Consider the following 25060-nt stretch of genomic DNA (forward strand, 5'->3'; position numbering starts at 1 on the left):
TATTCCTGTGATCCATGTAATATGAAATGTGAATAACAAATAGATTTAAACAAATTCGACGATGGAGTAAAAACCCACACACAAAAAAACAAGGAAATGAAAACAATACTGCTGTATAGAAGGTGTATTAGCCTGCACATTTTTAGGGCTGTGAATTTTATTTTATTTTTGAGATTTGCATATTTTTCTTTTTCTTTCTCCCCCTGCACTAGAATGTGTAGAAGACTATTGTAGAAGAATTATTATTACAATTATTGTTATTATTTCTTCTACTTTAGAGAAACAATTTAAAATTGTGTGTATATGTATATAAAGGATTCACAATGTTGGTCTCTACCTCTTCAGTCATGTGTTGATTGTTTTGATTGTATTCCTATTGGTTACAACTAAATTAGTGGCTCTCTTACACGGCTGATTTGAGTTGAGAAAAGTTGGGCACTTGCCATTTTAAATAGGTATGCCACTAATGTTTGTCAGTTGGAAGTTGTTGTTTGAGGGACACTATGAAATAGTGTCCCTCAAACAACAACACTATTTCAACTGTCAATGCTGCAGGGTTTTGTTTACTTGCTTTGAAGTGAAATTTCTAAAAACATGTTTTCGCTTTGTCATTCTGGGGTGTTGTGTGTGGACTGATGGCAAATTATTTTAATTTGATCCATTTTCAATTGAGTCTATAACACAACAAAATGTGGAAAAAGTGAAGGGGTCTGAATACTTTCTGAAGGCACAGTATATTAATGATTGATTAAAGGGATAGATCACTGTTTAACACCTTTTAGTCAGATGGTTCCTTAACTTGAAAGTAGTCTATGGGCCAGGAGAAACTGTAATCCATGCAGTGGCAGCTCGTACACTTTCTATGTGCTCATTAAAACAATGTAAGGTACCCAGCGAGATGTGCCTTGTGCGGAAGCAGCGTACTCCATCTGTCTATTGTCCAAACCATCTTCAAACTCAAGCCACCATTGCAACTACTATGGAACTCTTGAATAAAAACAACAGGAGACCTGCAGAACACATTTTTAGAATGATTACCCTACTGAAACCACTCTTCACCCACCGTCTTAAGATGAATACCTGAAGTAAGACAATGCTCTCAACCAACCAACTCTCTGTTCACTCCACTGAACTACCCCAGGCTCATTCAGTCTATATCCAATTATCTATCTGTTAATCTATCTATTTATCTCTATCTATCCTCCAACCTTCTCATCTATCTTACTATATGCTACCTTCTGACCATCTTTTATTCATTGGTCCATCTTACTATCTGAGTTTCTTTCATCTACCCAGCATATCTATCCTCTTGTGTACTCACCTTCTCTCATCTATCTGACATTCTGTCATTTATCTTACCATCATCTGTCTAACTTTCTCTCATGTGTCTGTCAATCTATCTACAGTGCCCTCTGTAAGTATTGGAAAGAGGAAGCATTTTGTCTTTTAGCTCTTTACTCCAACAGTTTGGATTTGACATCAAACAATTACTATGAGGTTAATGTAGACATTCTCAGATTGGTTTCACCATGTAGAAATTACAACCGTTTTTATACATAGTCCCCTGTTTCAGGGCACCAAAAGTATTGGAAAATTGGACTGTTTCTGAGAAGTCAGGTGTGTTCTGTCACATCATTTGTGCAGGCATAAGCGAGCTGTCAATGTCTAGTATTGATTGTAGGCTTTGCATTTGCCTTTGGAGTTCGCTATAGGTGTCCACATAAGTACCAATGAGATGTCAAGGAAGCCATTGTGAGGCTGAAAGAAAATCTATCAGAAACATAGCCAAAACCTTAGACTTACCAAAATCAACAGTTTGTAACATCATTAAAAATAAAGGAAGCACTGGTGAGCTCAGCAATCGCAAATGGGCTGGTAGGCCAAGGAAGACTTCTACAGTGGATGATGAAGAATGCTCACCATAATTAAGAAAAACCCCAAATAACTGTCCCACAATTCAGGAACACTCTCCAGGAGGTAGGCGTGAATGTGTCAGAGAATTCCATCCGCAGAATACTTCACCAGTCGAACTACAGAGGCTAGGTGCAAACCATTAGTTAGCCTCAAAAAGGAGGGCCAGGTTTCTGCTTTCTAAAATATAAAGCCTGCAGAGATCTGAAAATGGTCTTATGGACAGATAAGATGAATATTATCATGTACCAGAGTGATTTCAAGAGGAAAGTTGGGATAAAAAAGGATGTGAGAAATAGTACCTCATCAATTAAGAAAGCTAAATCGAGCTACTTCCTAAGTGCTATCTCGGATTCTGCTGGTAAACCTACAACAGATCAGATCAACAAATCTAGGAATAGATCGTGTCTTTCCCTAAACAGCAGAAAACAGATGTGCAGTCAGCTTTCATGACAGTACTTGATTATGATGATGTCATACCATACCTACCATAGCTCCCTTCGGTTGTTGCTTGTTCTGGATCATGATCAAACATTCTGAGTTACATGTTGTTTACCACAAGACATCTCAGACAAGTTAAGATTCAGGTTGTGTTTTGTACATTTTGTACATCAAATGACACGCATGAATGTGCTTGCACATGCACATGCACATGCACATGCACATGCACATGCACACCCACACAAACACACACGTCTTAGTTCACCTCAGATCAAATCGATCTATTAAATTCTTACATTATCTAATTTAGTGGAATTAATTTGTTGTGGGAATGCCCCCATAAAAAAACATACCCAACAAATCTTTACACAGATCACAAGAATTGGAATCAAGCCTCAGGGGTGTGTAATGGACAACTGCTGTCACTAAGGGCACCTGGAGGTATGGGTTCAGATTTAATCTACCTTAAATACTCATACTGCCAAACCCACGGGAGATGTTAAGCCACATATTTTTCATTTCTTCCTTTGTTCAATATGACACTGTACAGTGCACCCTTGTTCACAAAGGTTATCTAATTTGAAAATGTCAGGGGTGGGGGGGGGGGATAGTTGATGGAGAGGTTAGGTATCACGGATGGCGGTGGTGGTTCCCTGCTGTCTCTCCAAAGCCATCGCTACTTGGCCCTCTCTCACGACCACAATGAGGGCATTCATGCAACACACACAGTGCAACTTTGGAACCCCCTGTGTGCTGTGAAAGGGGATTGTGGGATGCCAACTTGATGTCTATGACTCACCCTACAGGAGGGAGGGTGCGGACAGTCGAGTCGACTGGCAGTCACCACCTCACACTGCGTAAAGCAGCTATTAAACAAGATAAAAATATTTTCTCTGTGGATCATGGCACTTTGCCCTCAGAAACTCACAGATGAAACGTTTCAATCAATGATTTTCAGTATACTGATCTTTTGAATGTGGGGGAGTGTGGTGGTTTGCCTTGTTCTGGGGAAAGCACCTGTATTGTGAGCAATGAAAAGATTCTTACAAAATCACCTGTTCAACTATTGAACTACATGTTTTAGGCTAGTCAACAATAACGTAACGTTTTGTTTAATTTTATTACTATATACATTTTCTATTTTATTTGTATACTTTTTAGGGGAGGCTTCTCGACAAGCTCTAGATGACATATCAACTGTACAATGGTTGCCTCTGGCGTGGCTCAACAGACAGTGTGTGTGTGTGTGTGTGTGTGTGTGTGTGGGGGGGGGGGGGGGGGGGGGGGGGTTTCTACCACTAGCGGTTCACAGGAGAGAATGAGTCAGTAAAAAACCTCCCCATCATTTTATAGCCATGATAAGTGTAGGGTGTAAATGTGAGGCACAAAACAATGATTGAGCAAGGGACTGTGTACAGTATGTTCCTTCTCAGGGCTCAGATTATATATACCATAGGGTATGGTATATTATATACACCATAGAGTATGGTATTATCTGTCCAATGCAGACTGTGCAAATCCTAAATACATAACTGTCTTTCTTTTGAAGACCATGTCAGTAGAGTAGGCTCCTTCATTATCTTTGTTTATTGATGTATCTTGCAGGTAGCATTATAAATACACAATTCTGAATTTTAAAAAATACTGTAGTCTTTATCAAGTAAACCTTGCTGTCAGTTGAACAAATTCAGTAACCCGTGTCAGTCAGACGATTCCTTTTCTATTTCCAAAATATTGAATTCCATGGAGAACCAATCAGCAAATAGTACAGTGGAGATGATTAAAATAAAATGTGATATTTGGAATTATCTGTAATGTTTTGGAGAGTGCAAAGAAGTAATTGATCTGTAAATGATCTGATCACATGAAATTGATCTATAAATGATCTGATCACATGAAATCCACTAGGAACTCTCAAGATACGTCAGGTTTCCCACAGTGTTAGTTTAAAAGTTACACACTGATTTTGTAATTTGACCTAGTCCTATCGACGTCTGAAGTCACATATTTATTACCTAAAGATATATTTGCTGTGTAACCACTCAATAACATTAGCTTACGCTTGTGGACTTGAATATTGTTGCAGTTGAAATTACAGGACATAACGTTGCGCAATGCAGTTTTCATCAATGGATGTTTTGACAGGGTAAGACTAAGAAGCGGAAGTTGCCTCAATTCACCGCCAGTCCACATCTCTACCATACTAAAACTGTTCCGCGTAAGTCTGCTCTGTAAATTCTCGTGTCAATTAGCTAAAAATAACAAATTATTTTTGTTGTATGGAAAACCACTGTTTGCAGTTTGAAATTCTGGCTTTATCGTTATGTAGCCTATTTGTTTAAACACATCTAGCATATACTTCTTTGCTATATGAGATCCAATAAGGAGTAAGTCTAGCTGGATGGCATCCTCCTATGCAAGTCCTGCTATTGACAGATCTGGTTTGACTTCAAAATTTAACCCGACTAGAATTCAGGCGAGGCGAGAACAGTGTACTGTGTCTGTGCAGTAGTAGTAGTGTAGTTGGACAATGAAGTGCAGTTCTGACTGCACAAAGGCAGTGACAAGCATTTCCACACTATGCAAGCAGCAATGATATTGAAAATAATGACATCATCCGAAGAAAGTTGAAAAAGTAATAATACAACAATGTTACATATTCCATAAATTAGTGTTTTTTGGAGTGATAATAAGTTAATTATATTTATACTATATACATAAAAATGCGTCTTTGATGATGATTGCGCTTCTGTCACAGGGGCCCATTGAGAGGAGCTGTCACTCAGAGGAAATATGCCTCCCTTACCGGGAGCCCAGATGGTCCAAACACCGGTTCACCTCTACCGTTACCTTCTTAGATGTTGCAAGTTATTACCAACCCCCGCAATGCAAAAACATTATCAACATGCTGTGAGACAGGTGAGCTACACACCCTCAGCACAGCCTGGAATTGTTACAGCCTACTTACATGTTATTTTTTTACACAATTTCCTGATGTATCTCCTTTATTATGAACTTAACAAACTGATCTGTGTTGTATGGATGCAGTACCACAAGAAGATGTTCCCCATGGGAATGTTACATGTATCAATCAGTTAGTCAAAGAGCTACTGTAAACTATGTCCGAGCCTGATCAACCGTTTGCTTTTTACTTTGTAACAACCTAGGGATACAACAGCCACGCTGATGAAGACAACCTTGACAGGATTCAACTGATTATTCAAAGAGCTATCGAAGATGCAGATTGGATTCTTGATAAAGTGAGGTTACAGTTTTAAGTGTTGTTTTGTTTTCAAACTTTCAGGTTAAATTGTCAAATCATGATACACAACATGGACATAGAAGGTGATAATGTCTCATCACAATTGTTTTTTTTTCTGTTTTTTTTTCTAAGTATAAGAAGAAGAAATGAGGTGTGTGAAAAACAAATTGACAAGGAGGTGCCCACTGCAGCCAGCCAACCACTCCATGGGAGATGATCCACATGAAACAGATTCAGGTTGAAAGCAAGATTGTACAAATATGCCATTGAGCACTGATGCTTTTATCCAAAGCTACATACAGTACAGTGACTGCATACATTTTTGTATATGGTCCCAGCAGGATTGGAATCGACAATCTAAGCGTCATACTCTACTGTCTGAGCCACACTTGACCACTCAAGACTGCGTACAGCAACGCTGACAGATCCCAGGGACAGACCAGGAGTGCAATGTGGTAATAAGAGGCAGTAATCAGGTGTAGCCAGACTAGGCCTATATAAAGATGACCTGTCACTTCTACTGCTCAAAGCAAAGATTGGCCCTAGAGCTTCTGCACTATTGTACAATCTGCACAAGATATATCCCCTGAGCTTGAACTGAATGTATATTTATTGATTTTATCACTGTATATGTGCAATGTATTTATTCAAATATCACAACTCTCATCCTGTACTGACTGTATGGATGTGTCTGTGTGAGGATTTTGTATCAGAATAAACCATATATAGAAACTGTTTATTGATCTCTATTTTTGAATTCTGTTTTGTTAATTTCATATGACCGCTGGGATACCTACACCATTTGGACTAGTGTACATTTCTGTCTACAACTTCTGTCAATACTGTGCCATTTAATAAAAGCTCTGGGCGATAGGTCGTTGCGATATTGTAACACCCTTTGAAATAATTATGTTACATAATACTGCATGTCTAAGATTTGTTTGTTGTTGACAAGATTAAATTATGTCTGAAGTGTCCCACAACAATGTAATGGATTGCAAGAAGACCATTGTATTTCCCTGAATCTCTGCTATGTCTTGACACCATGGTCAGAATGATGAAATGCTTTTGTTTGTTGGTTGACATTAAAAACATTTTGTTATGTTTTTAATGTCGCCACTACATATCTGTTGGAATGCAATGTTCTTGTTGTGAAAGGGACATTTCCCCCTCTTAAACTGTAGTCTTTTGTTTCTAATGGGTATTGCCTAACTGTGTTGTTGGCCCTAAATATTTGGAACCAGACTAGATTGAATTACATTAGGTTATGTGCGTGGGCTAGGAACTGAGATGGCACAATTCAGGAAAATTCTAGCCCATCAAATGATGCTCAGACAGGTCTTAACTGTCATAGTCTTGGTGTCAATCAATGAATGTGGAGACAATATGTATTCGTTAGACGTCTTTAATGGCGTCTGACTAATGTTCAAGTACATTAAAGTGAATTCAGTGATTTACTCATTTCAGATAAGAAGTAGAGTAGATAAACAAGATTATTGACAATGGGTGATTAGATGGGGCTTATTTCAAAACGTTGCCGAAGGAAATTTAGACTGGGTCCTTCAAAAGAAATGTATAGCCTATGTGTAGGTCTCGTTAGATATGATGCATCATGAATGCATAGGCCTATTAGACTTTCATACGAACTACTATTAATAGTACTAATGATATCCATAAACATAATTAAATCATCAAAAGGGGCGAAAAGAGCAAAGCAATGCACAAGAATGCTACTGGACCACGTTTGGACTGGTTTTCTCCCACCTGCCTAACCAGTTTTCCCTTACGCAAGGGTCCTGCCCTGAACACGTCGCGTTGAGAGACATATAAATGGGAAAAACTCCCAGAACAAATTTCAGGCTGAAGTTAACGGGCATCATACCTGATTAAGGTAGGGAAATACGCCATGGATTAAATACATTCTTTGCACTGTGAAAATTCGCAGGATGGCAGATGATCACAGAATTAAATGTTGAATAGGCTATATGCAAAACTCATATTTGGCTGTGTAGTTTTTCACACAAACCTATTACACTTTGTTTGTGAAAATTTATATTTTCGGATAAATTAGCAGCTAGACATATAGGCTCATTTGAAATATTTATGTGAATATTTTGAATAGGCTATTGATGAACAGAACAGATGTCATTATTTTGGCCTATTATGAGATAATTGGTTTATCCAAATTCAATGTTATATAAGATGATGCATTAACATTAAATGTATTTATTTACAACTAAGATGCTTCAAGATGATAAACCAACTTCGACAGACTGAACCAATGAAGGTAAGCCTACTGCTATAGTATTATTAATAATAATGTCAAAATAATGATTGAAATTGGGCTGATAGCGCCATCAGTTTCACATGTCTCCAATTTATGCTGTGTACCTGTAGAGGGAAACGAGAGCCAATAGAAGTCCTTTTTCTATAAGTTTGCGGAATGTCAGTGATGAATCAAACCTCCAGGACACGCTGCACAACCAGGCTGTCAAGGTGCGTGCCTCGAAATCGCATAAGGCACTGCCAGAAATCAAGTGTTGTGCAAGTGATGTGCTGTTGAAATGCATTTTTGCTCCGTTACATTTTGTTGGTGGCTTTGCATTTGAAAATCAGTGCACCACAAATAATTGAGTTGGCTACCTAAACCGAATACCCACTTTTCTTCATTTTCATAATGCAGAATCAGCCATGTAGATCAAAAGTTTGTGAGGGTTCTTCCATGACTCCCAAGGCTATGATGCGCGGGCCCAAAGCCACCACTGACACCCATGAGATCTTACCACAGGCGGTCGACTTAATCAACCAGTACTACAAGTCTCTTAAAGTGTAAGTATCGGGGATGGGGTTAAAAATAATTCTCCATGATTTTGTATTTAACAAGTCAATTACTGTAATTTCTCCACATATTGTCACAGTTTAAAAAAAATAATTAAAAAAACTGCTGCTAAATGGTCATTTGAAATAGGCATACAGTCAATGTCTCTGATGTTAATACTTCACCCGTCTAAACAGGGCAGGCCTACTAATTTTAAATGATTTACCACATTACCGCTTGGGTATGAGAAAAGCGCTGCGTAGAATCACCGATCAAATTATAATAATTAAAAAAAAGTTGCAAGAAATGACTTCCGATTATTCGCAAAGTATCTCCTTCTCTGTCCCCTATGTGGTCAAGATGCGCGAATCTGCTCATGGCTTTGCTAAAACCGACTACTTGAACACAGAGAATGTTCATCAAGATTGACACATTCAATCCCAATGCATAGCCCCAAAATCGAAGACCACCTGGCCAGATTGGAGGCAGTTACTAAGGAAATTGATGCAACCGGATCTTATCAGTTGACTATGGATGAACTGATGTTTGGTACCAGGCAAGCTTGGAGGAATGCACCAAGATGCATTGGCAGGATCCAGTGGTCTAAGTTACAGGTGAAAAATTATAAATTTACCTGTGAACCCATGTGTGCAAGCATGCATGTGTGTGTGTGTTGGTGTATGTATGTACAGTATGTATGTTTGTGTGTATGTATGTATGTTTGTTTGGATGTATGTGTGTGTGTATGTGCGTGCGTGTGTGCGTGTATGTGTATGTATGTATGCATGTACAATATTTGTGTGTGTGTGTGTGTGTGTGTGTGTGTGTGTGTATGTGTGTGTGTGTGTGTTATATATTGTTTGTTTGTTTGTATTGTTTCGCAGGTGTTTGATGCTCGAAAGTGCAAGACAACTCATGACATGTTTCAGTTTGTGTGTCAACACTTGATGTTTGCCACAAATGGAGGCAACTTGAGGTAAACAAACACATACACAATATGAGATATAACAGACCTACTGTATGTGTAATAACAAAAATATCAACTTTGAGGTTCCCAGGGAGGTTCCTCATCCAAATCCTGGACTAAATCACAATCTCTATTAATGCTGCCAAGGATTAGTGTTTTCCCCCAAATCTTGCTATCAGTTGTCAAAAATGATAAGGGTCATGACACCTCTGATTGTGGGTTTTGGATAATGAGAGGCACTGCATAACAAAGCTGCTGATGAAAGATATAGTTCACTCAAAAATACTAATGCTCTTTTTGTTCCTACCATATTGATTGACCCAGATGTGGATAACTAAGAAATTCTAAGCTTCAAACAATAAACACTACTAATAATACCCATGATGATAATAGTAATATTAATAATAATAATGACGTTGATCTATATCATCATCTTGATCTTGATCTTCATCATCATTATTATTGTAATGAATAATAAATATTTTGCCTCAAGTATGTTGCAATACAGCAAGGAGATACAGTTTATTCTGTGAGAGAAACATAAATTCGAACTACCAGTTATGATGTACAGCCTCTCACATTGTCTTTTGCATATCATTTTTGCAGGTCTACTATTACCATCTTCCCTCCGAGAAAGGATGGCAAGGGTGATTTCCGTGTGTGGAACAGTCAGCTGGTGAAATATGCGGGGTATCGTATGCCCGATGGCAGTATTCAGGGAGACCCTTCCAGTGTGGAGTTTACTGAGGTACAAGGTTTCAATAACATACATCTTAAATGATCTTTTGACTTTTGATCTGTGCTCTATCAAAAAGACATTTAGACAGTGATCCTTATATGATTGCGTAAGATCTTCATGGCAACGTAAGTAAGCCCTTAATTGGACAAAAATGATTTCTTTGTTATTTTTCTGTGCCCTTTAAAGATTTGTATCCAACTTGGATGGAAACCAAAAAACGGACTGTTTGATGTGTTGCCCCTGGTCCTGCAAGCCAATGGAGAGGATCCGGACATTTTTGAAATGCCTTCACATTTGATTCTAGAGGTTCCCATGGAACACCCTCAGTGAGTGACTTTCTATATTGTTTTTCTGTGTGCCCATTTTGTCTGTGAGTTTAAAGATGGTCGAACATTTTGTATGCAGTTTAAGTGAGAGTCTGAATTTCAAATAATTCAATTATGATTTTCTCCCACGACACAGCCCACTTTCAAGGTAAAACAAAATGACACATTTCATGAATTGATTAAAAAATACAACTGACAGAACTGTATTGCTTAAGTGGTATTCATTCTGAAATCATGTAAACTATTATTATTGCACTCATCTTCTTGTGCAACTTGTTAAGGGTCAGGATGGGGAGGTGTTTATTCATGCAATCGGATTTTCACTGTTTTTATTTCTCGATAATCTCAGAAATGTCTTAGAATTTGTCTTTGCATTGACAGTATCCAGTAGGCTGTGTAGATCATTGGAGAAAAATCCTGATTCAATGTATTGAAATTTCAATGATGCATTGATAATTCCCCAAATTCCATAAAATTGCCATGTTCTGAATGTTTCCAGGACAGCATTGAAATTCACTGGGAACATTCACCGTCCTTTGCTAGTGGAACAAATGTTAAAGAATGTGAACATTTGACATTAAGTGGATCCTATAATAGGAAACAGGATTGAAATGACATGGGAGAGACATTTATTTTGTGTGCTGTTGTTTTATATCTTTATTATGTTGTTTTATATCAGGCTTCCACAGCCTTGGTGCTATGGAAGGCTCATCGCACCTTTTAACTGCTGCACCATTTCAATCTGTTAGTTATGTGGATTCCTGGGTACATTCAAATCATTGCCCTGCCTCTTGAGAGCCTGGGATATTTTAAATCAGCCATCTGGAGCTCAATGGGAAAGCTCAACACTAAATAACCACTCTGTGTGCCACATTCCTTCATCCAAATAGTTTCCACAAACCAAATCTTGTAGGTCTAGCAAGTCTTCACCAGCAGGATTTTCTTCTCATTAGATGCCTAAACACTCTGAAGTGGCCTTCAATTGTTTATGTGTAGACAATAGTGAGTTGAAGTGTTTCAAGCACCTTTAGTCTAAAAGTTAGGTCATTCAAGGAGCTGGATCTCAGACTATTGAGATGTGTGTGTGTGTGTGTGTGTGTGTGTGTGTGTGTGTGTGTGTGTGTGTGTGTGTGTGTGTGTGTGTGTGTGTGTGTGTGTGTGTGTGTGTGTGTGAAACTCATTGAGTAAGAGGGAACTGTGAAATTGAGGAGTGAATGTTTTACTACAGAAATTAAACTGTTCAGTTGTAGTAATGATGATGTTGGGCCTATCTACTATCTATGTTGTAAGATTGAAGATGTGTTGAGGATTTATTATCAGAACTTAGTGAACTAACCAAAGGTTTTGCAAACTGCTTTTGTTTCACTTGCAAAACGTTAGTTTACATGTATTTGATTTGAGTTGAGAGGATTCTCTCGTTAGATTCCAATATTGTGTAGTGCCTGTCTGTTATTTTCACATATTGTTGATGTACTGTATATTTGAAAGTAGTGTTTATCAGGATTATCTATCATACTGATGTTACTGTTCACTGGACACTTAGAAGAACAAGCCTTATTGTTACAATCATACACCTGGTCCCCCTCCTCGCAGGTATGAATGGTTCCACGACCTTGGACTGAAGTGGTACGCTGTGCCTGCCGTGTCCAACATGCTATTAGAGATAGGCGGACTGGAGTTCACTGCCTGCCCCTTCAACGGCTGGTACATGGGCACAGAGATTGGGGTGAGGGATTTCTGTGACCAACAGCGCTATAACATCCTTGAGGTAAGGTCCGGCTCTGTACTGTATAGGTATGCCATATAAAAATACAGCCATTTACTCGGTCAACGTCCACACTCCACACAACCTCCACACTTTAATTCATCACTCAGTTGTGCTTGATTGAGTTTGTTTGGTACTACGGAACCAATGGAATACTCTTAAAAGTGCAAACCTCTGCCTATCTGCCACTCTAGACAGGCTCAAGGAAACGGTCAAAGTATTCAGGTACTCTCTCTGTTCTCTCTCTCTGTACTGTAGGTACGCCATATAAAAATACAGCCATTTACTCGGTCAACCTCCACACTACGTTAGACAGCTGGATACACCAGGAAACTGAACTGTGAAAACCAACAAAATGAAGCTTTTGCGAGCTTCTATGACTGTTATTATTGTTTAAAGCCTGAAGCCTGTGTGACTCACAGCTGGAGTGATGGCGAGAAATTCTACAAGAAAACAGGTCACAGCAGTGCCGTTTTCTTATTGTATTTGAAATCATTTGATTGAGTTTGTTTGGTACAATGGAACCAATGGAATACTCTTAAAAGTGCGAACCTCTGCCTATCTGCCACTCAAGACAGGCTCAAGGAAATGGTCAGTTATTCAGGTCTGCAATGTTACTACGGTCAAGTATTCAGGTCAGCAATGGGCACAACGCTTATTTCATGATGGTAGAATCATGGGTGATGTTTTTGATTTGTAACAGAGAGTGGGGCGCAGGATGGGCTTGGAGACAAGGAAGCTGTCTTCGCTTTGGAAGGACCAGGCATTGGTGGTCATCAATGTCGCAGTCATTTACAGTTTCCAGGTACCCTTTGACCATACACTTAAAACACATGTTTTCCCAGTAACAAAGGATTTTCCTCAGTGTCACACCTATGTTATTGGGGGCCACGAACATTAATTATATCTTAAATGTCTAATACAAAATCATCTAAACCTGCTGATTGCCTTGTCTTTTGCTTCAAAGCTAATGCATTTCGCCCCTTTGGATGTTCCTCATGACATCTGAAGGATTGAAGTTGATCATCATGTGGAATTAGTCTCTTTTATGTCTTTGCGATGCTGCAGAAGAACAAGGTTACCATCACTGACCACCACTCAGCGGCGGAGTCCTTTATGACACATATGAAGAGTGAGTTCCGGCTCCGTGGCGGCTGCCCTGCAGACTGGGTCTGGCTGATTCCCCCCATGTCAGGCTCTCTCATGCCAGTCTTCCACCAGGAGATGGCCAACTACATCCTCTCCCCCTTCTTCTACTACCAGGTACTGTGAGGCCATGTTTATGCATAGTTTTGTATCTCTTGGCTCAGTTTGGAACTTTATTAGATTAGATTAGATTAGATTCAACTTTATTGTCATTGTGCAGAGTACAAGTACAGAGACAACGAAATGCAGTTAGCGTCTAACCAGAAGTGCAAAATAGCAGAAAGTGCAATGAACAGTATTTACAGGTAGTGCAATATATGAGCAGTAAGTAGTGCAGTATAATATAAGTAGTGCAGTGTGAGCAGTATATGAGTAGCAGTAGCATTATAGCAGAATAAATAAGTTACAGTATGAACAGTGTAGCAGCATAAGAGCTGTATAGGTAATGCAGTCTAACAGTATATATGTATTAACAGTAACATGAAGTAGATAGCAGAATAAATATAAATATGGAATGCCGTATGAACAGTATAAACAGGTATGTACAGTATGTGCAGAGTATTAACAGTAGTATTAAGAAAATATAAGGATATGTGCATTATGTGCATTATGAACAGTATGAACAGTATGAACAGTATGGACAGATATGTACAGAAGAGCAGTGGTATTGAGTAAGAGCAGGGGAGGGGAGTAATAGTGCAATTGTCCGGGTGGGGGGGGGGGGGGGGGGGGGTTGCAGGGGTTTATGCATTAGAAAATACCGCTGCTTTCTATGTAGAATGCGAAAACACTTTTTCAGCCAAGGTAGAATAACATCCTAGTGTTTCAAGCATAATCAAAACAATAATTATAATAATAACAATAATAATAATAATATGTGTTTCAAGCATAGAGCTGCAACATCAGACTAAATATCATGTTAGGGGTAGGGTTAGGCATGCTAGACAGCTGGATAAACCTGAAAACTGTGAGTAACAACATTGATAGGACATTTTGTGAGCTTATATGTTTATTGTTTAAAGCCTGAAGCCTGGGTGACTCACACTTGGAGCGATGGCAAGACATGCCAGAACAAACAACACATCAGCTTCAAGTCACTGTCCAGGTAATTGCCAGCAATTTCTGCATACCATCAGAGAGACATGTATGTAGGTAAGTATAGAGCACATGCTTAAAGTCTACATAGGTTCAGGCACGGCACTTTTAGGAGAGGGCACCTGGCTGTCTGGGACTGAGAGGTGTCAATTAAAGAAAGCGAACACATCACATCATGTTCACAGGACCAGGCTTTAAGAGCCGAGTTGCTACACTCTACCATAGTTGAGCAGTTGTTTACCACTGGCTGTGTGAGTTACATTTTGGTCATCCAACCCACCACCCCACCTTCCACTATGGTAAATTTAAAGACAACATAAGGTTCCCACACCTAGGGAAGAAGACACAGGAAAACAGATGATCCTAGAACATTCGGAGAAGGCAGTAAAGAGGGGTGAGGTCAGATTGAAGGGTTTGCTACAGGTGAAGAAAACAAAGGATCAAAGTGGGAGGAAACAGGATAGAATAATTAAAGGCTAATTAAGGGTAGGGTTAGGGTAATTAAGTCATAAACAAAGTCATAAACAGTCAGAACAAACTGACGCCAGCCAGGTGGGCGGCGTACACCTTGATGACGAAATGTAGTTCTTGAATGTTATTGGTGTATGTAGACAGGAATCAGAAATACGTTGAATAGAAGGCGTTAACCTGTGTGAAATCTATAAAGACAGGTGACTGAGGAGATAACGGGGTCAGCTTTGCAAACTTGAACGGCTACATATTCTGCGTGAATAAAGTCTTTGAATGAATCAACAGCTCTGGTTAACAGTATTTTATTTCAAAGTATTATAGCTTAAATTCTACGACACCACCTGCAGTTTCGCTCTATGCTTTACCTACCTATGGGGGGGGTTTGAAAGGTTTATGGGCTAATGAGGAGCTATATCAGAGCTGAGCATCCAATTACGCCAAACCTAATGTATTACCATTTTTATTAAACTTTTTAAAACGACGTAAGTGTCCTGACTCTCAATAATAGATCATGCCTAGTGTAAACAGGGCCATATTCCTGGGTTTGGAGAATCATTTCATACACAGGTCAAGATAGATCCATCAAAAATAGAGCAATGTCATTAATATTGGGACACGCACACACAGCTGTTATGTGCTGTATGAAACCCTTTGTTCCTCTCTCATAGGGCTGTGCTCTTCTTGTCAACCCTTATGAGAAGAGCCCTGGCTCGCAGGGTGCACTGCACTGTGCTGTATGCCACTGAAACAGGAAAATCACAGACATTCGCCCAGAGACTAAACTCCATGCTGAACTCTGCCTTCAACTCCAGGGTAAGGAGACCCATGATCCAAGAACTGCTCAGCGCAGGCTATCTGAGTGACATGTTAAACGTGTAACAGTGGCACTCTCTCTCTCTATAAATCCAAGGCACTTTCTGTTGTGGAAAAATTAAAAAGCCTTTATTTTAGCGGCTATTGAATGAAGCACCAACGCATTGTGGCTCACAGAGGAAGGCCTGTTTGCTGAGTTGCAACGCATTGCTGCGTTTTTTTTTATCCCTTGCTATGTGTTTTTATCCCTTGCCAGATGTGGGTCACCCAGGCTTTAAGCTTTAAACACTAATTACAATCATAAAAGCTTACAAGATTGCTTAGACAGCAAAAGCTCTATCATTCTGTTGTTTCTCACAGTTCAGTTTCCAGCTGCTGGTTTATCCAACTGTCTAAGATAGTGTGGCTAGAAATATTGGCGAGTGACTGTGGCTTTTTTCCTTGCACTTGGATAGTCCTGCACTGAGATGTTCTGACTATTTAGATATCCCATGCTGAAATAGGCCCGCGCTCACTTGACTGGACGCTGTGAATGCCTGTCCTGGAATAGGTCGCATATAGGTTTAGATGGTTGTAATAAATGAAATTGTGACCTGCAGACTGTATTATGAGCTCATTTGGAGATTGATTGATGGAGAGGGTTGGCCACTAGGTGTGCACGCATGGATACAATCTATTGATGTTTTGAGTTTCTGTTCACTACAGAACCAGATTTATTGTTTACTAAAATGTCTCCCTGTATCTTCATACTGTAGCTGCTCTGCATGGAGGACTACAGCTTCAGTGACATGGAGAAGGAGAGCCTCCTGATTGTTGTAACAAGCACCTTTGGGAATGGAGACTCCCCTGGAAATGGAGAGGTGTGTGTGTGTGTGTGTGTGTGTGTGTGTGTGTGTGTGTGTGTGTGTGTGTGTGTGTATGTGTGTGCAAGGGCGTAGGAGTCAGTTGGACATGAGGGGTGAGCATTATGCAGGAGGGGTGGGGGGGGGTCCAGGGGCATGCCTAGTGGTCCTCTGTGGCTCAGTTGTTAGAGAATGGCGCTAACAATGCTTAGGTTGTGGGTTCGATTCCCGATTCCTGCTGGGATCATATATACTGAAAAATGTATGCACTCACTGCAATGTAAGTCGCTTTGGATAAAAGCGTCAGCTAAATGGCATATATTATTATTGTTATAGTGACTTTTGAGAAAATTATACAACATCGGTAATCTTAATTTATAAGGGGGGCCTTGCAGAGGGGCAGTTACTCTGGTACAGTCCAATCAGTCTTAGGGCCATCCGGACTGTACTGAATACCAGTATGACTGCATTGTCTTATGACCGTTGTTGTCATTCTAGCACGACCCACGTCATCTGTAGCACGACCCACGTCACTGCCTGTTTTGAGGGTTATCAGACAGATCAGTGTGGACAGTGTGTCGTAACACAATTGTGTGGATATATTTCAAATAAACAACTATTTTTAAGTACTCTTTCCCTGCTAGTGTACAAAACATTACTCACTATCAGTATTTCACACAGCCAGAACTACCCAACTTAGCAAGTTGCTAGAGATAAAAACCTGACACCGCAGCTACAGTAACTACTAGCCAGAAGAAAACGTAGTTTCTTACATTGTTCCTAACATCTCAGTATATTCACATTTTTCACTTTTTATTCTCATATTTACTGTTTGTTGTTGCCTACAATTACTTTACCCGATGCTGACTTGTTTTTAAAAAATAAAAGCCTTGTAGCAACATCATCCTATTATTATTGAGAGGGATAATTTTGCCGTTCTAACATTTGCGGGGGGGGACATGTCCCCCCTGGCTCATACGCCTGTGTGTGTGTGTGTGTGTGTGTGTGTGTGTGTGTGTGTGGGGACGGACGGACGGACGGACGGACTGAGTTATTAACAATAACTTTTTCCCACATTTACAAAACAAAATGTTTGAATAATCACCACTCAATCCAATACACCTGTTCCTTCTATAGAGTTTCAAGATGCAGCTTTTGTCGATGCAGAATCTCAGGAACAAGTTCAGGTGAGTCCAGTATTTCATATTGCTCTCATTATCTTTCTCCCCAACCTGGTGTTATGTAAAAATAGTACTGTGTGTACATGTTTGTATTTAGGAAATGTACTACAGGCTGTTTTCTTCTTCTCAGAGATCATTTCTAGGATACCTGCTGATCCCTTTCTCTGGTTTTGAAATGCCTCCCCTCTCCTAATGCCCAGGTACTGTGTATTTGGGCTGGGTTCACGGATGTACCCCCAGTTCTGTGCATTTGCCCATGCAGTTGATGCCAAGCTGGAGGAACTGGGAGCAATGCGGGTGACTCCCACAGGAGAAGGGGATGAGCTCAACGGACAGGAGGATGCCTTCTCTGAATGGGCTCTCACTGCCCTCAAGGTGGGTGGAACTTGGAAGGAGTTTTTGAAAGTATGTTCTTGTGCTTTTTAGAGTAGGAAGCTACTTGCCTGCATTTGATTCCAAGCCAGAGGGCTGCTGGACAAAGCTAAATAACCCAGAAATATACTTAAAAAATGAATGTAAGTGTAAAGATAGTGAACCATTCTTTTAATGTTAATACCACTGATTCCAAAATAAGAATGCAGAAAATGCTGCACATGCACATGTTCATTTTATAGAAAATGTAATTTGAAGCTATGCAATAGATTTACTAACAATTTTCGATGTTTGAAGGATGTCTATGAGGAGTTTAACATCCAGGGTCAGCAGAGCCTTCAGCTCCTTGGGCTAGAACAGTGGGACCCCCTGAAGTACCGTGTAGTGCTGGAAAGTTGTTCCCTGGACCGCGTCACAGGTAAAGAACAACACCATTAACTATTGTGGAATGTTTACATACAGGGATGTTTACATACCGTATAACATAGTATATCTTTAAGGAAGGACATGGCTCTGTCATTGTTCCTATTTCTTGTAGATCAATGGCTATGTCCAATATACTCAATTGTGGAATCATATCCTCCCTAATAATGGTGAATTGAATACCATACAGCCATTCTACATGAAAAGCTTGTGTTTTTTATGCTTTGTTTCACTCCCCGAGTAAGGCTTTGGCCAAAACACGTCTGGGTTTTTAGTCAATAAAGGTATTTTAACTTTGCAATTGAACAGTGCCTTGGTACTGCTTGTTTTTCCTGAACTCAGACCAAAAAGCCAACTTGATTACTTCTGAGACAGTGTACTCTAATGCAATGCAATTGGCTTTTTTTTTTTTTTTTTTTCTTCTTCTTCTTTTTTTACTGAATGTTGAAAAGTGTTGTTTTCTTCTTTGCCTTCTCTGTTTTGCAGCCCTCTCAGCTGTCCACTCTAAAACTGTGTTCTCAATGAAACTCAAGAGGCGGCAGAACCTACACAGCTCCCATTCAAGGTTCAGTTCTTCAGATTTAACAGTCTTATTCTCACCTTCCTCACAATATCAGATGCATCATAGATTTCGTGATTTAAGAATGCGCAGTAACAGGAATTTTTTTGTTGATGTTGTGGGTCAGAAGAAATGTTGAGAGGCTTCAGGTGGGTCACAGCACAAACGTATTGGTGGAACCATCACTGCATTAACATTGATGACAGGAGATTGAATATTATCTTATCACTTTGTCTGTAGCCGATCCACTATTCTGGTGGAGCTGGAGCAGGAAGGAAGTGTAGAGGCAATGGACTTTGCCCCAGGGGACCATGTAGGCATATTACCTGGGAATCTCCCAGAGGTGGTTGCTGGCATCATCAAGTTCCTCCCTCATGCACCCCCAACCAACCAGAGCCTTCGGCTTGAGTACTGCTCTGACTCCTGCCCAGGTACAGTAACTGTAGTATTTTCCCCAACAGTAGGGCTCTTTGAGGTATTTGACATCTACTGTACATACAAATGTATTTGTGGTAACAATATATCCAATTATGTTTTTACATTTTGCATACGCTATTGAAATTACTGCTTTACTCCTCCCCCTTAGATGACAAGAAAAGCTGGCAGACTGTCGGGCGCATCCCAGCATGCCCTATGTCTCAGGCGCTTACCTACTTCCTGGATGTGACCACACCCCCCTCTCAGAACCTCCTGCAAAAACTGTCTGAGCTAGCAAGCAAGAAGGAGCACCGCCAGCGCCTGCTCACTCTCGCAAAGGTAACTCGCATCATTTCTGATAATGGGGAGATGGTGTTCGGACTTGTTCTTGAAAAAGTGTTTGTTATTGTGTAACTATAACCATTCTTGAATGCAACAGTTTTCGTGCATAGTGCCCGTCAGCAATAGAACCAATAATTATTAATAGAACAGAAATATTGATAATAATAACATATGACATAACATGTGACTTCATCTCCCTTGTAGGACTCCCAGGAGTACACGACCTGGAAGACATTCCAATTTCCCACCTTCCTTGAGGTCCTGGAGGAATTCCCGTCTTTACAGACCACGGCAGCCTTCCTCCTCAGCCAGCTGCCACTGCTGAAACCCCGCCTCTACTCCATCAGCTCCTCCCCTCAGCTCCACCCCAGTGAGCTGCACCTCACTGTGGCTGTTGTCAACTATCAAACCCAGGGTCGGTACCGTATAGGGCATCTCAAGTCAATATAGGAAATATGTGTCTCTGTTTCACCTTCCTCCACAGTTTTTAGAATGTTTGAAAAATAGAATGCACACTTGACTATGAAAATACCTTTTGCTCTCTGCTCTCCTTTTCCTAGATGGACATGGTCCCCTTCACTATGGTGTCTGCAGCACCTGGCTGGATACTATTAAGGAGGGAGACCTGGTCCCCTGTTTCATCCTCAAGTATATAACATATAGTCACACCAGACCTGGGTTCAAATAGTATTTGAAATCATTTAAAACACTTAGCTGTGCTTTATTTTGAATACCCCCAAAAGTGCAAACCCTGCTCATCAGGCAGCATATCCAAGCAAATTGCTCAAAGTATTTGAATGTATCCAATGGCCAGCTAGATTCTCATTCTCTTCTCTCTGCCCTGGCCTCTTCTCATACAGTCTTTCTGGACGTCGACACTTTTCAGTTAATATTTCCTGGATTTATGACACAGTTTATAGCAAATGTTACGGATATCACAGAAACACAATACCTTCATCAATGATCAAAGTATAATTCGGTATCAAAACAGTGCTAACTGTTCATGTTCTATTGGTTACAGGTCCAGTGGGTTTCACCTTCCTACAGAGACAAGGGCTCCAGTCATTCTAGTTGGGGCTGGCAGTGGCATTGCCCCCTTCAGGAGCTTCTGGCAACAACGACTCAATGACATGAAACACACAGGTGTGTGTGTGCATGTGGGTGTGTGTGTGTGAGTGTGTGTGTGTGCGAGGCCTCTTTCTGACCTTAGGACCTATATTTCTGTCATTGCAGGCATCTCAGGAACTATGAGCCTGGTGTTTGGCTGCCAGAGTTCAGAGACAGACCACTTGTACAAAGAGGAGATACTGGAGATGAGGAGGCGAGGGGTCCTGAAAAGTGTCACCTCTGCATACTCCCGTCAGCCAGGTCGCCCTAAGGTGCAGTAAAATATTGGTTGATAGATAAGTATTGTTGTATGAAATACACTCAAAATGTGAAATTAGCATATCTGCATTGTAGCCATGTCTCAACTAAGTTTTACTGTCGACAGTCATGGCCTCTGGCCTGATTTGATTGATATTCCAGTGAACCTGACTGGGTGTAGGTTGACATCATCTTGTAATTGCTAACCTTTGACCTCTATGGCCAGGTCTACGTCCAAGATGTCCTAAGGGAGAGGATGGCTGAGGATGTGCTTAGTGCTCTGCTCCAGAAGGAGGGGCACCTCTACGTGTGCGGGGGCGTGAACATGGCTCAAGGCGTGGCCCTAGTGGTGCAGGACATTCTGAGTAGCCAGCTCGGCATGACCCAACTCCAAGCTGTAAAATACCTGGCCAAGCTCAAGGTTGACCTTTCTTCTCAATCACAAACCTGAAAGCACATGTATTTTGAAAGGATACATGCATTTTTAGACAAAGTCTTCAAAGGGAAATTCTGTCATTGTTGGATTGGAGTGTGAGAATAAATGGGGCATATATTACAACAATATTACAATTATAACAAAATATAACTACCCAGTATCTAAGGAAGGAAAAACTAAAACTGATTTAACCAAACCAGTAGTGCTCTTAATCTTGACCAACTCTGTGTAACTGTCTGGTTTTAATATTTATATTTCTTTATTTGCAGAATGAGAAGAGGTACCATGAGGACATTTTTGGGACCAAGTTTCAGAAGTGAGGTTGTACCCTGGTGAAATATATTCAGTGGTGGGAGACAGATGAAAGGCTAACTACAGAAGATACAGTATATTCACTGTAACATAATGAAATGCTAGCTTTGCAGCAACATGGTGTTATCTGTGCTTTCTTGCTTTGAGTTATGTAAGTAAGTCAATTCAGTATACATTTGTTATTAATTCCTACAGTACATACATATCTGCATTATATAAAAGTTATATAAAAAATATAAAAGTTTGTCACCTCTAAAGTGGTCTAATATCAAGTCCACGTCCCTCAGCGTCTGTTTTATAAGTCCAACTTGACAAACAAAATGGTAAAGATGAGCGCCATACAATTTCTTAATTGTATTCAGTGCATGTCTCTTCAGGTCATTTGGGGTTGAGATACAGTATATTGCTGAATCTACACAACTGAACGCATGGGACGTGGACACTCTTGAGGTCGGAAAATGTCTAAGTTGACCCTCGATGACTGCCTGTGATGATGCTGGTTTTAGATGATCATGAGATTCATGTTCATGAGATTTGGGGCTTAGAGGTATGATGCTATGCAAGTGTTACACATACTTCAGACACAGTATGATGAACTTTGTTTCACACTGGTGCCTTGTCTTGCACCTTCACTATGCACCATTGTGTTTGCTCTTCTAGAAAAACCAGAGACATGTTCACCATCAATGTTTTGTCTGTTTCTTGTGTTTATGGTTGTTTGTAATGTGTGTTATCATATACTGCTTGATCTGAATTGATATAATGCAATTTAGAGATGTTCAGGGGATCAAACAAATCTGCCATAAATCATGGATAACCATGAGCGTAAACATCATGTGACTTGGTGAGAAATAATGTGTAAATAAGAGTTTGATATCTTTATTTTTTTTTGTGGTGGTGGTTTACTACATATGATACTGATTTTGTTTAATATGTCAAGGGCATTACTTGCCAAATAAAACATTTAAATCATCTCATGTATTCTTGAAGTTCAGTTCATAACTTGATATTTAATGTAGGCCGACAATGCAAATGCCACAAATACCATGATAGAAATTAAACCGTAGGCTTCAAATACAATGAAACATAATGAAAGAAACAGTTGAAAAAACTGTGGCGTCTTCCTAAACAGCCAACTACTCCACACACCTGTTCTAGGCAATGGCTGACAAGGTGCTATGTCTGAGTTAACCCTTCAAGCTCTGGTGAATTCACAGGTGACCACTAGGTGTAGCCATAACCAAAGAATTAAACAAAACATATTCTAAACTGCACCTTTCTATTTCTATTCATAAACATTACAAACAATTCTTCAGTACATTGATATAGATGTTTATTTCCTTTATTAATACTAAATACTATTACTGTTCCCATAAGTGTTGATTACTGAAATATACCTTGTTACTGTAATTTAGGACATTTTAAATGCATATACAGTATATACACAAGGCTAATGTTGTTTTTTGTTTTTGTCAAATTTGTGTTGATACTAACAGACAATCAGTAAGAGAGCACAGTGTTCCCTTGCCAATTTCCAGTGAGTCTGTGTGGTCCTCTTTGTGACCCTGATAGGAGAGCTGTGTATCTCAAGAGCATCAGTGCACTACACTGACCAGCCCTATGGGCACACTGACCAGCCCTATGGGCACACTGACCAGCCCCATGGGCACACTGACCAGCCCTATGGGCACACTGACCAGCCCTATGGGGACACTGACAAGTGTCAATGCCTGGCTGGGGAACTTACTTTTCCATGTCCTTGCTCTCTCTCCTTCTTTCTCTATCTCTCTCAGCTTTTAGCAAATGACGGAGTCATTCAGTTACTCCAAACTTAAATGTACTACCATTTTCATTAAACATGATTAAACCGATGTTACCTGTGCCAGGGCAGGGATTGGCATACAATGAATAATGAAACCTAAAGATGAATCGTAGGTTATATAACATTTCTAGTTGTGATCTGTAGCCTATATAGTAGGTTACTATTCATAACATAAAATGTTATAAAAATTTACCAAAAAATATATTTTTAATCCAATCATTTAAAATGAGCAGTGATAATGAAATTACCATCCTATTACCTCTCAGATTCTCATCAGTTTCTTTTAAAAGTGACGATTTCCCAATGTATTCAACTGTTATAAAACATAACCATGTTGGTGTCCTTACTTTGTCTATCCTATAAATACAGCTGCACCTTTGAATGAGGTTACTGTGCATTTTTGGAGATAGTATAGGCACCACAAACGTTGTAAAAAGTAATGTTGGTGCAGCATACCTTCTGCACTCTATGTTCTTTGGAAAATCAGCTTGGACACATATAACGATATGAAAACAGCTCCACCTTGTGCTTTAGGCTATGTATTTTTGCCATATTTCTCCTTTTCGATCTACACAAATGTTTAGGGCATGGGTCTTGAGTTGATTTGGGACTGGGGATCATTGTGCACTCAAACTGGTGATTACATGCTCTAAGAGAGGCAACATTAACCTAGAAAAGAGAGCTGGTTGAGGTCATGTGTGATATATATACATCGCTGCAAAGCTGAGATGTGATACGTAGAATTGCATACGTAGTCTTAAGAGCTTTGCTGGGATGTAGTGATGCACACATCAGCTATTTTTTCGACCTGAACCTGACCATATGTTTGAGCACACACACACACACACACACACACACACACACACACACACACACACACACACACACACACACACACACACACACACACACACACACACACACACACACACACACACACACACACACACACACGCTATGCAGTGGAACCTGGCACAGTAGAACAACATACAAGGATTTAAAGGGGCTCTATGGTGGAATGTGTGTCTGGCAATATGGGAGATCAGAGTCTGAGTCAAAAATACCTTTCTCATAGTCTTGAATGCACAATCTGGGAATTGTTATGCTGATCAATGGTAATTTAAATTCATGATGTACGTATAGGGGAAAGATAGGTGCTGCATCAAACAGTTGAGATGAGGTCCAGCCAAAAATCACAGGAAAATGAAAAAATAGGACACGATTCTTGCTCAAAG

At 40.0% G+C, this 25060-nt stretch overlaps 2 protein-coding genes across 5 annotated transcripts; both read left to right on the plus strand.

The window, feature by feature from the left end:
- The first annotated feature begins 4325 nt into the window (after positions 1 to 4325).
- Positions 4326 to 6351, plus strand: lyrm9 (LYR motif containing 9). 4 transcript variants are annotated; one of them, XR_014554598.1, is made up of 5 exons: positions 4326 to 4570; positions 5111 to 5271; positions 5520 to 5612; positions 5747 to 5851; positions 5953 to 6351. XR_014554598.1 is itself a non-coding variant. In XM_083684406.1 (4 exons), the coding sequence occupies exons 2-4, from the start codon at positions 5146 to 5148 to the stop codon at positions 5762 to 5764; spliced, it is 237 nt and encodes a 78-aa protein (XP_083540532.1). In that variant the 5' UTR covers positions 4326 to 4570; positions 5111 to 5145; the 3' UTR covers positions 5765 to 6351. The 4 variants fall into 4 exon arrangements, 2 of the variants coding, with proteins under 2 accessions (XP_083540532.1, XP_083540533.1); XR_014554599.1 differs by having other exon boundaries at positions 5956 to 6351; XM_083684406.1 differs by having other exon boundaries at positions 5747 to 6351.
- Positions 6352 to 7895: 1544 nt separating this feature from the next.
- Positions 7896 to 22011, plus strand: nos2b (nitric oxide synthase 2b, inducible; the record flags this gene model as incomplete). The annotated part of the gene is made up of 25 exons (XM_083685100.1): positions 7896 to 7901; positions 8012 to 8110; positions 8298 to 8443; positions 8884 to 9046; positions 9317 to 9408; positions 10006 to 10147; positions 10325 to 10464; positions 12058 to 12232; positions 12933 to 13034; positions 13298 to 13492; positions 14398 to 14480; positions 15610 to 15754; positions 16510 to 16614; positions 17734 to 17783; positions 17978 to 18152; positions 18447 to 18567; positions 19059 to 19137; positions 19372 to 19562; positions 19718 to 19887; positions 20095 to 20305; positions 20451 to 20538; positions 20912 to 21033; positions 21124 to 21269; positions 21482 to 21676; positions 21961 to 22011. The coding sequence occupies 25 exons, from the start codon at positions 7896 to 7898 to the stop codon at positions 22009 to 22011; spliced, it is 3192 nt and encodes a 1063-aa protein (XP_083541226.1).
- Between the last annotated feature and the right edge of the window lie 3049 nt (positions 22012 to 25060).

Source organism: Argentina silus, assembly GCF_951799395.1.
Source record: "Argentina silus genome assembly, chromosome: 14".
Taxonomy (NCBI): Eukaryota; Metazoa; Chordata; class Actinopteri; order Argentiniformes; family Argentinidae; genus Argentina; species Argentina silus.